Below are 14,573 nucleotides of genomic sequence, written 5' to 3' on the forward strand. Positions count from 1 at the left end.
TGGTTTTTGGATAAGGGAAAAAGTGGCCAAATGGTGGACAGCAGTTGGGGACGTTAACTTGTGTATTAAAGGTTATTCCAGGTTTCTAAACTGTGTCTACGTCTGTAGTTTAAAAGAAAGGTTAATCGAGACTGACAGTACAGTAGTAATGTATCCGTTAGTCAGAATCCTTTAAAATCTGGAAAACTGATAGCCGGAATTAAAATTTTCTGAGGGACACATTTTCTGGAAAATTCTGAGAAAATTTTCGCAGAACCTGGAAAATTCTGGGGATGTTTTTTTCTGGGTTTGAGAGATGAAAATCAGGAGCATTTTCCGGAGACTACGAGAGAATTTTTTTGGTACACAGAAAATTCCGGGGATGGCGAATATTTTTCTGGGTTCGAAAGATGATGTAATGCCCAATTTCTGGAATTTCCAAAAATATTTTTCTGTCACCCTGAAAATTCTGGGGATGAGGGATTTTTTTTTCCCGGCTTAGAGTCGTCTCGTTACCCGGAAATCTCTCAATCCCGAAAGTGTTTTGCACCATTTGTTCCGGGTAACGGAGATATCACCCTACAGTATTTATTTAAAGAAAAAGTCAGGTTCTTCATGGTCAATATAACAAATATCACAAAGTCCTATAAAATAATATCAGAAACCCAAATAAAAAAACAATGCAGAGGTTATGTCTGTGACTTACTAATACACTTACAAAATCCTGAATTCCTGGATTTAAAATAGGTTTGTTGAGAAATCTACAACTGAACACCACACTGGTGTGTCTTAACCACTTGTGCACTGGGTCCCCACTGTGCTGAATAAAATCGTCTGGTGTCAGCTGAATAAATAAATCAAATATTAAAAGTGGCGTAACAGTAGTGAAGGTGACAATTAAAGTACCGTACTTAAACATGACTTTTTTTTTAATACTTTATGATACAGTATTTATGTTATTGAGGACTAATCCCAACATATAAAGATATCATAAATTATAATAACTCTAAAGAACACAGGTAAATACATTTTATTCATACACTCCTGCTTTCTGAATATCCTACTCCTTTACTTTCTTTCCATCTACTTGTTGGTCCTCAAAACCACTAGCTGCCTCAAACTTAAATAATGTACTGTACACTTTTTACCATTGTTTCACTCCCCGTCCTCCTCAGGAACCCTGTACTCTACACTGCTCCACCCAACACTTCTGCATCTCTTATTTAATTTCTTTTTCCACATTCTATTTGTTCCCAGTCTTGCCATTTCTGCCACCTTTGCTCCTTCCTCTTGCATGATTTATACCCTATCTATGTCTACTTTGTCACAGTTTTCTTTTGTTGTGCAGATTATGTGGAATATTTACTTGTCCCAGGCAAGTGGATTGCAAATTTACTTGCCAAGCTATTTTTTAAACTCTCCCTGACAATTTTTTTAAGGAAATTTGCTTACTTCTCAGCCTAAAATACCTTCACCCAGTAAATTTTCTTGCTTCTTAATGTTGATTTCACTTCAATTTGTAACACAACTCTGCTGACAGCAATCATTGAGACCTTTTTTTTTGTTTTTACAGAATTTTTGGTCATGTCTTTGTGAGAATAGACCAATCGAAATAGGAGGGCTCTGCTGTGATGTCAGTGAGATTGGAGCTCACACCTGGGCTTCATTGGGTCAGGTCATTGTGGGAACAGAAAACAGCTGTCGTGACAGCATGATATAGTTAGGTCAGACGCAATAACAGTCCCCCACCCATCACCTTGTTAGTTGACAGACTTCACTGGTTAAATGTCTATTGTACAGGACGCAGCTCCTGACAAATTTATGTCTGGGTATTTTCATTTCAAACTATTAACTTGTGCCAGGCACAAGGACATGAAAATCACTTGTTTAGGCTGCTGGGTACAGTACTGCTAATCTGCACAGCCTGATTTCAGTTCATGTTAACTACAGTACAGTATTACTTTCTCTCTTGCTAATCACTGGTTGAATATATGACTCAATGTTTTATTTGTCGACACATCCAGTCCCAGTTGTCTGAAATATTCCCTCAGTCATATCTACATGCAGGCCAACTTACTTCTCCATCTCCCTTCTTTACTTGATTTCCATCGCCTTGATTCACATTTACTTAACAGTCTTCCAACACCTACCCTTCAATACTCATTTGCTGATATTTGGAACTTTTCTTCCAAATTGCTCCCTAGTGTAGTGTCATCTAAACAGCTGCTCACTTTCCTCCCATCCACTGCCAAACTAGCATATCTGTTCATCACTCATGTCTCATTATTCTAGCTATATGAAAATACTGACCCTTAAATGTTGGCTATCGTCGGTGAAAGTTAGCTGTAGGGATGGCGGCCATCACTAGTGGAAGTTCCATGTTTCTGTGTTCCAATTTTGCACATAGAGAGGGAATCCTTGGATGGTAAAGGTTAAACATTCACGGTGACATACATCTTTGACACAGTCCTACTTGATTTAAGAATCGGTAATGTACTTCTATAAACCCTTGAATAAAATCATCTGGAGTGAACCAAATACACGAGTAAAAGTTGTTCCCCTTGGTGGAGGGGTTCAGAAGAGGCTTTCACACCCTCAGTATATTGTACAGTATTTTGAATCTGGGAAATCACTGGTCCCAACTTAGTGCTCATCGAAAACATTTTACACATTAAATATAAGTTAAGTCATTTGAGTTTGGCTTCATAAAAGGTAAACCTTACCTAAATGTATAGTAAAGTATCCTTAACTGATACCAAACCAAGGCTTTGGCCATTACAGTACTGTATTTTTATGTGTAAAGTAAAACAACTCATCAACTCTATATTGTTGGTTTGGGTTTATTCTAGCTTGTTGAGTCCAAGAACTATTGTCCTCTACTGGTCATTTTTTTTTATGACAACAAAATATAATCAAGATACAAATGGAAGCTTGGCATGATGGTGACTTCCAGATAAAATTCATTGATACTGTATGGGACATTTATTGTACACATCCATGGTCTGTAACACTGCAATACCTCTCTCTATACAAGTTTACTGTAATTTATATCTTATACAGTACAAAATTCAATTTACATGAATTTGCATTTCCCATAAATTAGATCAATATTGTATAATTACTATTTTTATTTATTAAATTTACAAAACTTAACCCATCCTGAGCACAAAAAAAAAAATCACATTACATTTTATCAAAAGTGTACGAGTGACCACAAGTTTTACAGGTGCGGGAATATTCGTCTTCATCGGGAAGGTAGACTTCTTCATCATACTCGTGTTCATGGTTTTTGGTGGCCCGGGTGTACAAGCTGCTTCTTACATTCATCCTTAGTTCTGCCAGTTATAAATACCATATAACTATATTAATACTAAATTTAGAGGAGTAGAGTTATAAAGTCTAGCATTAATTATACATGAAAAAATCTAAATGGTGTGATGGTAAGGCATTGTAACTAATGTCACTGGTTCTTACTACCGTACCACAAATGTTTTAGCAAAATGGATCTAGTGAGGGACCTAAAAAGAATAAATGGCTGTATGTGAGGGAGAGTCTGTGGTGCTCTTGATACAATCACAGTTTAGTACAGTAATGGGAAAAAACACCTCACACAAGTTAAAAAACGAGGGGGGGGGTAATTTTTGGTATATATATATATATATATATATATATATATATATATATATATATATATATATATATATATATATATATATATATATATATATATATATATATATATATATATATATATATATCAGCTTTAATATTTCTATCTGCGTATTTAATGCACAAATGAGAATGGCAGTAATAATAACTTTTTAATTTACAGCTTTGATGGGGAAAGGAAGCCTACCATTTAATCCTCCCCCCATTGTTCCTGATAACTTTATCCTTCCTTGTCCATTGTTACCTCGTACAGTACAGGAGTAAACTGGAGTACAGTACAGTACCTGCAGACAACCTAGATACAGTTTGGGTGAGTATGAAAACTTCAAGTCCTTATTTTATAATATGTTACAAAAGCTTCACATTAAAATACAGTAAAAAAAAAACATAATTCGTATTCCCCTAAATTGAAATCACTCGTAATATGTAATGTTTTGTTGTTATGAAATATATGTTAAAAATTTTTTTAATATTTGGTAACATTTCAAAATAGAGATTTTTGGAAATATTATTAAATTTATATTACAGTTTAAGTAATATTTGGTAAAATTTTGAATTATCAGACATTTACGAATATGTATGACGTACATATCACCATTGGATGCTACCGCCCACCTCACTGTAAATAAGTGCAGCCATTCCTCGACTTACGGCGGGGTTAGGGACGCAAATCCAGGACGTAAGTTGAAAATGCGAAGATAATACATAGAAAATCTAAAATGGGTGTCTCTTTTTCTTCTCAGCACCACAAAACTCTCACTTTTAAGCTTGCCAGCCATTTTAAAGGGAATTACAAAATTTTTTTTTCAGTACACAGCGCAATCACTAACGTTGGGAGTTGAAAATACGTAATTTGAAAAAATTTGGTACGACTGGGGCGGTCGTATGTCCGGGTGGTAGTAAGTCAAGGAGTAGCTGTATACGCGTGTCGGTCTTGTATGGTACTCCGAAATGTTTTAATTTTGATTGGAGTATATAACGGAAAAGTACTGTATCATTGTTTTGTTTGTTTGTTTGTTTTTCCTTCACGAGAAGGTTTTCCTCATAATTTGTAAAATCTATTATTTCATTTTTTTTTTACTGTACAGTGCACTCTTTATAATGATCAGTAAATGATGTGTACATACCCTTCATCTTCTTATTGAACCTCTTTTGTTTCCTTAACTCACTCTGATCTTCCTTCTTCTTCATGGCTGACTCTATGGCTTCCTCAGAACCCCACACCTCTAGTGCTCGCTTCTCTACCTATAAAGTTTAACCATTAAACATTATAGTCTCTACTCTGTTTATAATATACATAGAAGGTATGATGGACTGGAAAAGATATTGCACATTTCTTTTCTCTATTCAATTAACTACTTTTACTCAACAAAATGGGTGGAGAATTTCACAAATACCCACCTGAAGTTTTAGATAGAGTTTCATGTCGCCCCATCTGGAATTGTGGGGATTTTTCCTTAAAATATATTTCAATGGTGGCTCTCGTTTTTCAATGTCAACATCCTTCAACAGGTACTCATTCCTGGCATCAGTCTTTGGAATAAGAGCATGTTTGTCATCTGATTCTCTGAAAATATTAATTATTAGAGGTTTACAGACAAGGGAATGTCTTAGTGAATAGTTCTGACAACACTACTTTGATCTTTATCTCTCTCTCTTTTCTGGTTAATAATCTGAAACAATCCCAACACAACTTAAGTTTTGCTTTATACAGGTACATGTTTAAGAGTCAGTTCAAGGTTCTAAATTATCATGACAGTAATTTTAAGGCCCACAGACACACTATAAACACACACAGGTTCTAGATTTAGTACAGTATTACAAGAACTTCGGGGGTATACCTGTATTATGCCCCTGTTACATTAAGAGACATTGTACAGTCAGGAGGAATCATGTAAGAAAGTGGAGGAATAAAATGACATTGGGTTCTCTCAAAAACAACTTTATGTAACTTATGAAGCAGCCTGACTCTTTGGAAGTCTTAAGTCACTACTGTATTTGATCCAAGAACCTGAAATGATAACTATATTTTAGGTTGTGCAATAAACAGGAACCTAAAACTCAGTAAGACTAGTAATTTCATGAATACTGTAAATAAACAAATTCAAGCATAGTTCTCATACCTTTGTTTTGGGAGTACAGTACAGTAATTTCATCTCAAAATCATCAACAAAACATTCCATCTTAATATATATACAGTAAATAAGAATCACCAGGTCTTCAAATCTCCTAAAATATTCATTAATTACCAGGTAGTACACACGAAGGGCCCTGATGGCTCATGCACTCACTTGCACTTGTCACATGTTGGATGATCAAAATTTTGTAAGAGGAAAGAGTTATCGAATGGCTTTTCACATTCCAGACAGTGTGGACGGTCTATCTCAAGCAGAGGTCCTGGCTCGTAGACCAACTTAATCTGCCAATATACCCGGTATTATTAGTTTTAGACAATACAATATTTGATTTTATTAAGTAACATCTTTGACAAAACCGTAATACAAGTGTGACTATTTTCCCCAATGCTTTAATCCTTTCCTGATATGATGAATGGTACAGTGGTCAGAACTAAGAGCAAATATACTTCTTCATTTACTCTTGATGCCATGAAATGCATTAATTTAGGCAAATGTATAAAATCAACTGGAAAAGATGTACAAGACAAAAAGCTTCACATGTGAAGAAAGAGTAATACGGATTAGTAAGGCAATTTGATTGAAAATAGTTAACAAAAACATGATATACTTATTACTGAGATGTTTTTAAAGGAAAATACAAAGTACCTGAATGTTACTTACACCTGCCAATATGTCATCATTGGAAAGCTCTCCATTTTCCTCAATGAAAAATCCAGCTCCTGTGTCAATCAACTTGGTATTATTTATTTGCAGTACCTTTGTCGTGTCCTTCTTCTCTCTGAAAAAAAAAATTATGATAAAAATAAATTTAGAAGTCAATCAAGATTAGTTTAGCATTTTCTTCTTGTCCAGCCCCAAAAAAGTTTGTGAGGGGAAGTACTATATAGAACCCACCTTAGGACAGGGGTGGCCAGATTTTCATGTGACTGGATGTACTGTACAGGTACTTTTTCCATGGTTATCCAAACTGATCTACAAGCAAAATTTTTCCTATCCTCCAACATATAATAGATTTTGAGTCTTAAATGGAGAGAGAGAGAGAAATTTGATGAATTTTTATATTAGTGGATCATTTTCTGACATTATTAATGAAATATTCCCCAAATTTTTTAAATGTGCCCTTCCTTGCTAAATGATTGCTAGATGCAAAGACAAAACATGTCATGAATGTTGCTACCAATAATGGAGATAACATATATTGCATTTTTTTTTTTAAATTCTAGATGTATTGTGCGCTTGGCAGTGGTGCCATGTACTGTACCTGTAGAATCCTTGTTGATGGGCTACACTACTACTACCCATCCTGCGGTCTAATAGTAGTTTGTGATTGATGTTTTAGTCCCCCCTGTCTAAAGGTATACAGTATAACTTTTACAAACACACAGATAAGTACAGTAATCAAGGATGAGAATGAAAGGATAATCCAGTCACAGTAATATTAGTCTCCAATTTAAATATTCGCTTACAATATACAGTAAGTAAATCTTACTCATTTTTCACATAAGGATTTCTTCTGTTTATCTTGTCCTGCCTTATCAGTAGCGCCTGTTGTCGGTTTTGTTCCATCCGAGCGCGTTGTGCGGGACTCAATACCAGTTTGTCTTTTTTCGCCACAACGACCGAGTCATCCTGGTCTTTCTCTGGTGTTTTAGAAGGTTCACACTCCTGAGGTGATTCTGTTGGACTTTTATCATTTGTTGACTTTGTTTTCCTCCCAGTAGTTTTATGTGTTTTTCTAATACCACAATTTTTAGAGGAATCGCTGCCATTTTTTTTCTGTGCCTCGAACTTTGATTTTTTCATAGGGACACTCAGCTCATCAGAATCATCAAATATACTTCTTTTTTGCTGGGTTTTGCTAGACATCAGTAATATACTGTAGTATACCTGTACAGTACTCTCTCTCCTGAAAAGTAAAATATGGGTAAAATTAATAAAAATTACACTTAGTCCGTCCCTAAGCTAAGCTCCCCACCCAAGAATATTATACACCGATAGTTAATATTCAGTATTACTTAATGTTTAATATAGACAAAGATGACCTATGCCTACGATTAGATCATATAGTGACTACAAGAAGTTACACGTAAAAATAATCACCATTAATAAAAACTACATATGGTGTGTCTTCTTGCACTGATCTTTTGAGAACTAAACAAAAAAGTTGAGGTTCAATTAAATCAATTCTCCTACTGCAGAAAACATGAAGATTTGCTGAAATATGATAATGTCAAATGAACATCCAAATATCTATGTCTCATTACAAGCAATGTCAACTACAGGTACAGTACAAGGTGTTTAAATTTTTCATCATTCCTTATAAGAGTTGCACACTAACGTAACTGACCTAAACCCCCAGATAGTGGTCGTGTTTTTTTTAGTGTTTTAACCCCACAGTTTCCTTTATCTTCAAAGCCCTGGCCACTGCAAATCATTGTCGTCTTGTTGAGTAGTGTATGTGGCCAGTTGTCTAATTTCTCTTTGTGTTTGTCTATTTTCTCTTTGTTAGGCTCCCATACATAGGTACATATAGGAGATCTCACACTAAGGAAGGAGGTGAGAAAGGAATCTCACAATGGAGTTTTATATATATATAAATATATATATACAGTCAACCCTCGCTTTACGCGGTCCCTCATTCCGCGTTTCCAGTTTACGCAGTACCCTGCCGAAACCGGAATGCTCACATTCCGCGGTCCGTGTACCCCTTTAAGCGGAGAGCGGCTGGCGAGCCGCGCCATTTTTGGATCCAAACCTCCCGCCATCCGCCATGTTGTGTAAGCGGCACGAGTAGGTTGCGCAGTGTGTGTCTTAGTTGCGTTATCAGTGACGTCATATGACGTATAGGACTGTAATTGGACCATGCATCCTTACCTCCCTCCGCTGCTTGCTGTGATTGGTTTAAAGTAATATGACATGTCCACCCGCGGGAGGGAGGAAAGACGACGCTTGACCCAGCCGCGGTAGTTTCATCCCTCCAGGCCACACCGTGTAATCGTGCATCCATTGTTCTGTAAAATGGCTTCCGCTGGACCACCACCCCCAGAGAGAAACCTTTCCTTACCTGGACCCAGCCGCCCTAAGCCAAAGAAGACACGACATTCCTTAAGCTACGAAATTAAGTATAAGATCATACAAGAGTTGGAGAAAGGAACAAGACAGGTTGATCTCGCGCGCCAGCATGGTGTTAACGAGTCTACGATCAGGACAATTAAGAAGGATGCAGCCAAGATAAAGGAGCACATGAACATCACAAAGTCTACAGGTGCTTCTATGATTAAGTATTTCCACAACCAGGTGCTTCTCAAGACGGAAAAATTACTTGTGAGCTACTTGGTGCGTCAGGCGCGACGGAACATGGCAGTGGACACGCGCTCAGTTAAGGAGTACGCACGTGAACTGTATGCTGCAGTGTCACGAAAGGTGGGAATTACAGAGCCCAAACCCTTTAATGCTTCCTCTGGGTGGTTACAGAGGTTTAAGAAGAGGAACAAGATCACCAATATCAACATTGGTGGTGAAGAAGCTAGTGCTGACCGTGTTGCGGCTAGGGAATTTCCTTCATTTTTACGTGAGATTATGGAGGAAGGACAGTACACCGACGACCAGGTGTTTAACATGGACGAATCTGGTCTTTTTTGGAAAAAGCTACCTTCCAAGACCTTCGTTGTGAAGAATGCCAGCAAGATTCGGGGCCGGAAGTTGCAGAAGGAGCGGATCAACGTCCTGTTTACCACCAATGCCTCCGGTACCTGTAAGCTCAAGTTATCGGTGATCCACACAGCACGCAAGCCGCACGCCTACAAAACCATGGACATGACCAAGCTAAATGTCCACTGGCTGACCGCACGTAAGGCGTGGATGTTCTCTACACTGTCCCTCTCCTGGTTTGATGACTGTTTCGTTCCCGATGTGAAGAAATTCTGTGAGCAACAGAATGTGCCATTCAAGATTTTGTTGCTGCTGGACAACGCACCAGGACACTCGCCCCTACTGTTAGATCGTTACCCCAACGTAAAAGTGGTCTTCCTTCCTCCCAACACTACGTCTATATTACAGCCCATGGACCAAGAGTTAATCTGTAATGTAAAAGCTGCATTCTCTACGAAAAAATTCAAGCTGCTGAACGACTATACCAACACCAACACCAGGGAAGAGTTGCGTAACCTGAGTGACACCACCACCGATAGCAAGAGCGAAGACGACGAGGATCAACAGTTGGCAGAGCAACAAGTACTTTTAAAATGATGTGATCCACTAATCCCTACACCAATACACACGTAGAGGAGCTTAAGAGAAGGGGGGTGACGTGACTAGTCAGGTCAGGTCAAAAATAAGGGACCCACTAAATAACTATCATACATCTAGATCAAAGGTTTTCAAAGCATTTTTAACCTTGGGCCACTGACAAATGAATTTATGTAACATTATCAGTTTTGAACTGACCATCACTAAGGTTTAATGATTTTAATTCCTTAATCAAACTAGCTTCAACCAGAAGTCTTTCTGTGACACAAGATGATTTGAATACTTCTAAGCTTTTTTCCCAAGCAATGGGGTGATTATTATTCCTAACATGAACGAACAAGGCACTGCTTTCAGATGCAGTTCTGATATTATACTTATGTTGTTTGATTCTGAGCTGCAGTGTTTTTCCTGTCTGTCCTACATAATTACAATTACATTTGCTACATGGAATACAATAAACACTTCCATTTACATTCAAACTTGGGCTATTCCTTATTAACATATTGGTAATGGTTGAGTCATACTTGAAAACAACATTAATAATTAGTAGCTTGAGGGACCGAACTAACGGGACAAATTCATCACGATAGGGCAGTCAAAATATTCTTAAGTGTAGGAATTTGTCTGGTTTGAGAGGAATGAAAGGATTTTTTAGCCCTTTTAAAACAACGATCAACAAACACAGAAGGGTACCCAAGTTTCTGTGCAATAGAACGAATGTGTTTAAATTCATCGTCAATAAATTCAGTCACAAATACGCAGACATCTTAAGCCTTATTCTGGCTTACAAACTACCTCCACGAGATCATCACATTCTTCATATAACATTTATTATGCTCAATCTATCAAACACACTCTAACAGAGCAAAGAAATACGTGGGACATACCTGCTACTGGGCCCCGGGATGTAAACAACGCCATGGCGTCTCTCCCCCCCGGCTGGGATGCATATTCGTTCTAGCGCGGATTCCATTTCAAACCCACAAAATATATTTAGGTTTTCCTCCTCGGAGCTTACAAAAATACATATACATATCAATAATATTCTATATCACAAAATGGTTGTCTCTGGAGTTCCTCATACCACACACACTCCTCCATACAAATGTTTGCCGATGGTGCCAAGTTATTTCGGGAAATTAAGAACCAAGCTGACCGTGAAGAGCTGCAGAAGGACCTCTGTGGGCTCCAGGAATGGTCGAAGGAATGACTGCTGAGATTCAATGTCACGAAGTGTAAGAGGATGCACCTGGGGCGTACCAACGGTAAGGAGGCGTATCATATGTCCCAACGGGATGAAGAAACTGCACTAGTTGAGACTGTGTGTGAGAAGGACCTAGGTGTGTATGTTGACAATGAGCTGAAGTTCTCGGGCCATTGTGAGAAGAAGGTAAATCAGGCAAATAAATTATTGGGTCTTATAAGAAGGTCGTTCAGATATCTAGACGGTCTGTCCCTCGTGACGATCTTCAGGAGTGAAGTGCTTCCCCATCTGGAGTACTGTCACCCCATCTGGTCCCCGAGATATGCTAGGGACTGTCAGTTGGTTGAAAATGTTCAAAGGAGGGCCACCAGAGTGGTGCCTGCACTTCGGCACCTCAGCTACCCTGAGAGATTGGAGCGCCTGAACTTGCCTAGTTTATACTACAGACGGACAAGGGGTGACCTAGTTGAGGTGTATAAGCATCTCAAGGGGCACTACTCAGTCGAGTGTCCTTACTTGGAGCTGGCGGACGCTCGCCCCACAAGGGGTCACAGCTCAAGATTGAAGAAGCCACAAGTCCAGAAAACTGTGAGGGCAAACTTTTTCGGAGTGAGAGTTGTGAACTCTTGGAACAATCTACCAGAGAGTGTTGTGACGGCACCGAGTGTGAGCTCTTTCAAGAGAAGACTTGACCAACACTGGAGCGGGTTCAGGTACATTCAGGAGCCGGTGCAGCCCAGTACTTGCCAACAGTGCGTGACAGAGACGTGACCGATCGCCCGGGCGGCTAGCGAGCCGACCTTTTGGTGAAGAATATAAAGGAAAAGAGTCGTGACCGATCGCCCAAGCGGCTAGCGGGCCGATCGGTGGCGAAGAGGATAAAAGGTAATAATCTACTTTCCCGAAAAGTAGAAAATCTATCTACTTTTCGGGAAAGTAGATAACCAACTTTCCAGGAAAGTAGATATTTCCCATTTTTTATGATACAAATTTCCCGTTTTCTATGATTATCTACTTCGCAAAATTAGGTAGGCTACAGTAAAGTATCACAACAGATCAACATTAATGTAAAAGGATATCCATGAAATAGAAACATATTTTTTTATTCTATCTTAATGCAAACACATTCTATTATACATTAATGTACAGATTAAATAAATTATAAACTTTTGTTATTTTTGTTTTAGGTGCGTGAGGCCAAGAGTGCCAAGCCTCGTACCTAGTGAAGCAAACATGGCGGACTGGGAGTGTAAACAACGATTTGACAGTCCAGGAAACAACTGGCTGAGCCCTTGGTAAGACATTTAATAACAATATTATATCAGATATATAATAATTATAATGCCAAGTGCTTATTATATATAATATTGTGGCGAGATAAAACGAATTTAATGGTTAATTTAGTAGATTATGTTGGGTCGTCGTCAACACAGGTGTGGGGTCATCAATCACAGGTAGTGGAGTCGTCAAGCACAGGTGGACATACTGTATCGTGTTATTTATTATCCTCTATAACAAAAGTCATGATAACTAACCATATTTCTGTTGTTTATTACACAAGAAAAAGATTCCTAGGTGAATTTTTACTTTCTGACAAAAGGAAGGTTAATCCATTGACTGTCCGCAGGCCATGTTTACCTGAGGTTATACTCCTCACTAAGCCCGTGTTTTCTCTTCATTTCCCTATAAGTTAGGTTAAGTTTGGTGGGTTGGCTTTTTTGGTATAAGAATAAGTTTTCTTTCGTGTGTACTTTTGGTGTTTGACTCAAATCTGACCTTCATTTTTGTGCATATATAAACTACTAATAATAATATACACAGGTACTGCAGCTGATTGTTAGCACCAAGGTGCACACTACTCTTGTTAGGTAAATGAGATCCTTCCCAGGGATTCATACCTGGACTATTTCTGTGTCCAGTATCATTAGGTAGCGACCGTGAGCTATATGTAAAGCGGCAATAAATTGACCAACCGGCAATAGTTGTGCATCTACATGACTAGACCTGCATTCACTGAATCGGCTATGAGCCGATCATTGGTAACAGTGAAAGCTTGCACAGAGGCTTCAGTTGCATGCATGTTAGTTGATTACTTTTTTTACTGTTGTTTAAGACTGTGCAATGGCCCTATTCTGTTTCATGACTGCTTCTGAAACTGCGTTCATTCGTTTCCCTAGTTTAGCTACATCTTCTGCAGTTGCCGTACCAAATAGGGTGTTACTTAATAACTCGACAAAATTAAATAGACCACGGTTTTTATGAGAATGCACATTGTTCCTGACGTCTTCAGGAGTCGTGGGCAGCTTTCCCTCCAAGTGCATACACATTTGAGTAGACGCTTCATATAGGCGTTATGAAGTGAGATGGTAGACTGTTGTTTGAGATCTTGTGTACTTATAGCTGTTTCAATGTGGACAGCTATTGACCTCAGGCATATATCACTAAACTTTGGTGCTGGTACTTGACAGTTACGACATCTTCCACTATAAGTACTTTGCTCAGTGGAGCAACTAAAGCTTTGGATTTGATGATGTTTGCTGGGGATGCAGCTGTTGCCACAGCGTTCCATGCCAACAGGAGTAGCGATATCCAAGCCATGCCTGAAAGGGGTGAGGATAATTAATGTTTTTTGTTTGCTGATCACAGTTTTTGATGATATTTATTGTCTATTGTTGTGATGTATTGTTTATTGTTGTGTCATGATGTATTGTTTATTGTTGTGTTGAGCAACTGTCGTAGTAGAAGTAGGCTGTAATTAACGGACATTAGGGGTCCCTACTAAGTGTCTGCTAACTTTTATCATTCTATCTACATGAACTATGTCAGTGACATTTGTCGTTGGGTCAACTACATGAAATTTGTTTCCATGTTCTTTTCCTTTAATCAGGTAGGGACCTGTGAATTTAGGCAAAAGTTTTGATGTACGTTCCGGTGCTTTTGTCGTTACTGCGTCTCCTATTTTTGGAGTTACAGGCTTGGGTTTTTATGTTGCTTGCAGATCATTTCAGCACGTGAGGCTGTTAAATGCTTTTGTACTTTTTCATGAATGCTGTGAAAACATTGATTTGCTTCTTGGCATGGTCATCCATGTTGCATACAGGTTGTGGGGTTCCTGCTAGTTGATCATAGAGCAAGCATCTATTGGCACCATAAATTATGTAGTATGGCTATTTTCCTGAAAAGCTATTGATAGATCCATTGATGGATTCTGCTACTTGTGGAAGCCAGTCCTTCCAGGAACTGTGCATCGGATTCACCACGTGTCGAAGAATCTAAAGAATTTTACAATTTGTACGCTTGACGAACCCATTTGAGGATGGATGCAGATTTTGCAA

General features: G+C 38.4%; 1 protein-coding gene across 1 annotated transcript; it reads right to left on the reverse strand.

Annotated features, from left to right (window-relative positions):
- Positions 1-890: 890 nt before the first annotated feature.
- LOC121873265 (DNA repair protein complementing XP-A cells-like) lies at positions 891-11,035 on the reverse strand. The gene is made up of 7 exons (XM_042376697.1): positions 10,922-11,035; positions 7,276-7,692; positions 6,447-6,564; positions 5,940-6,067; positions 5,050-5,215; positions 4,776-4,893; positions 891-3,314 (listed from the first exon to the last, which is right to left on the reverse strand). The coding sequence occupies exons 1-7, from the start codon at positions 11,005-11,007 to the stop codon at positions 3,163-3,165; spliced, it is 1,185 nt and encodes a 394-aa protein (XP_042232631.1). The 5' UTR covers positions 11,008-11,035; the 3' UTR covers positions 891-3,162.
- Positions 11,036-14,573: the final 3,538 nt, after the last annotated feature.

Source organism: Homarus americanus, unplaced genomic scaffold (genome assembly GCF_018991925.1).
Source record: "Homarus americanus isolate GMGI-L3 unplaced genomic scaffold, GMGI_Hamer_2.0 scaffold55640, whole genome shotgun sequence".
Taxonomy (NCBI): domain Eukaryota; kingdom Metazoa; phylum Arthropoda; class Malacostraca; order Decapoda; family Nephropidae; genus Homarus; species Homarus americanus.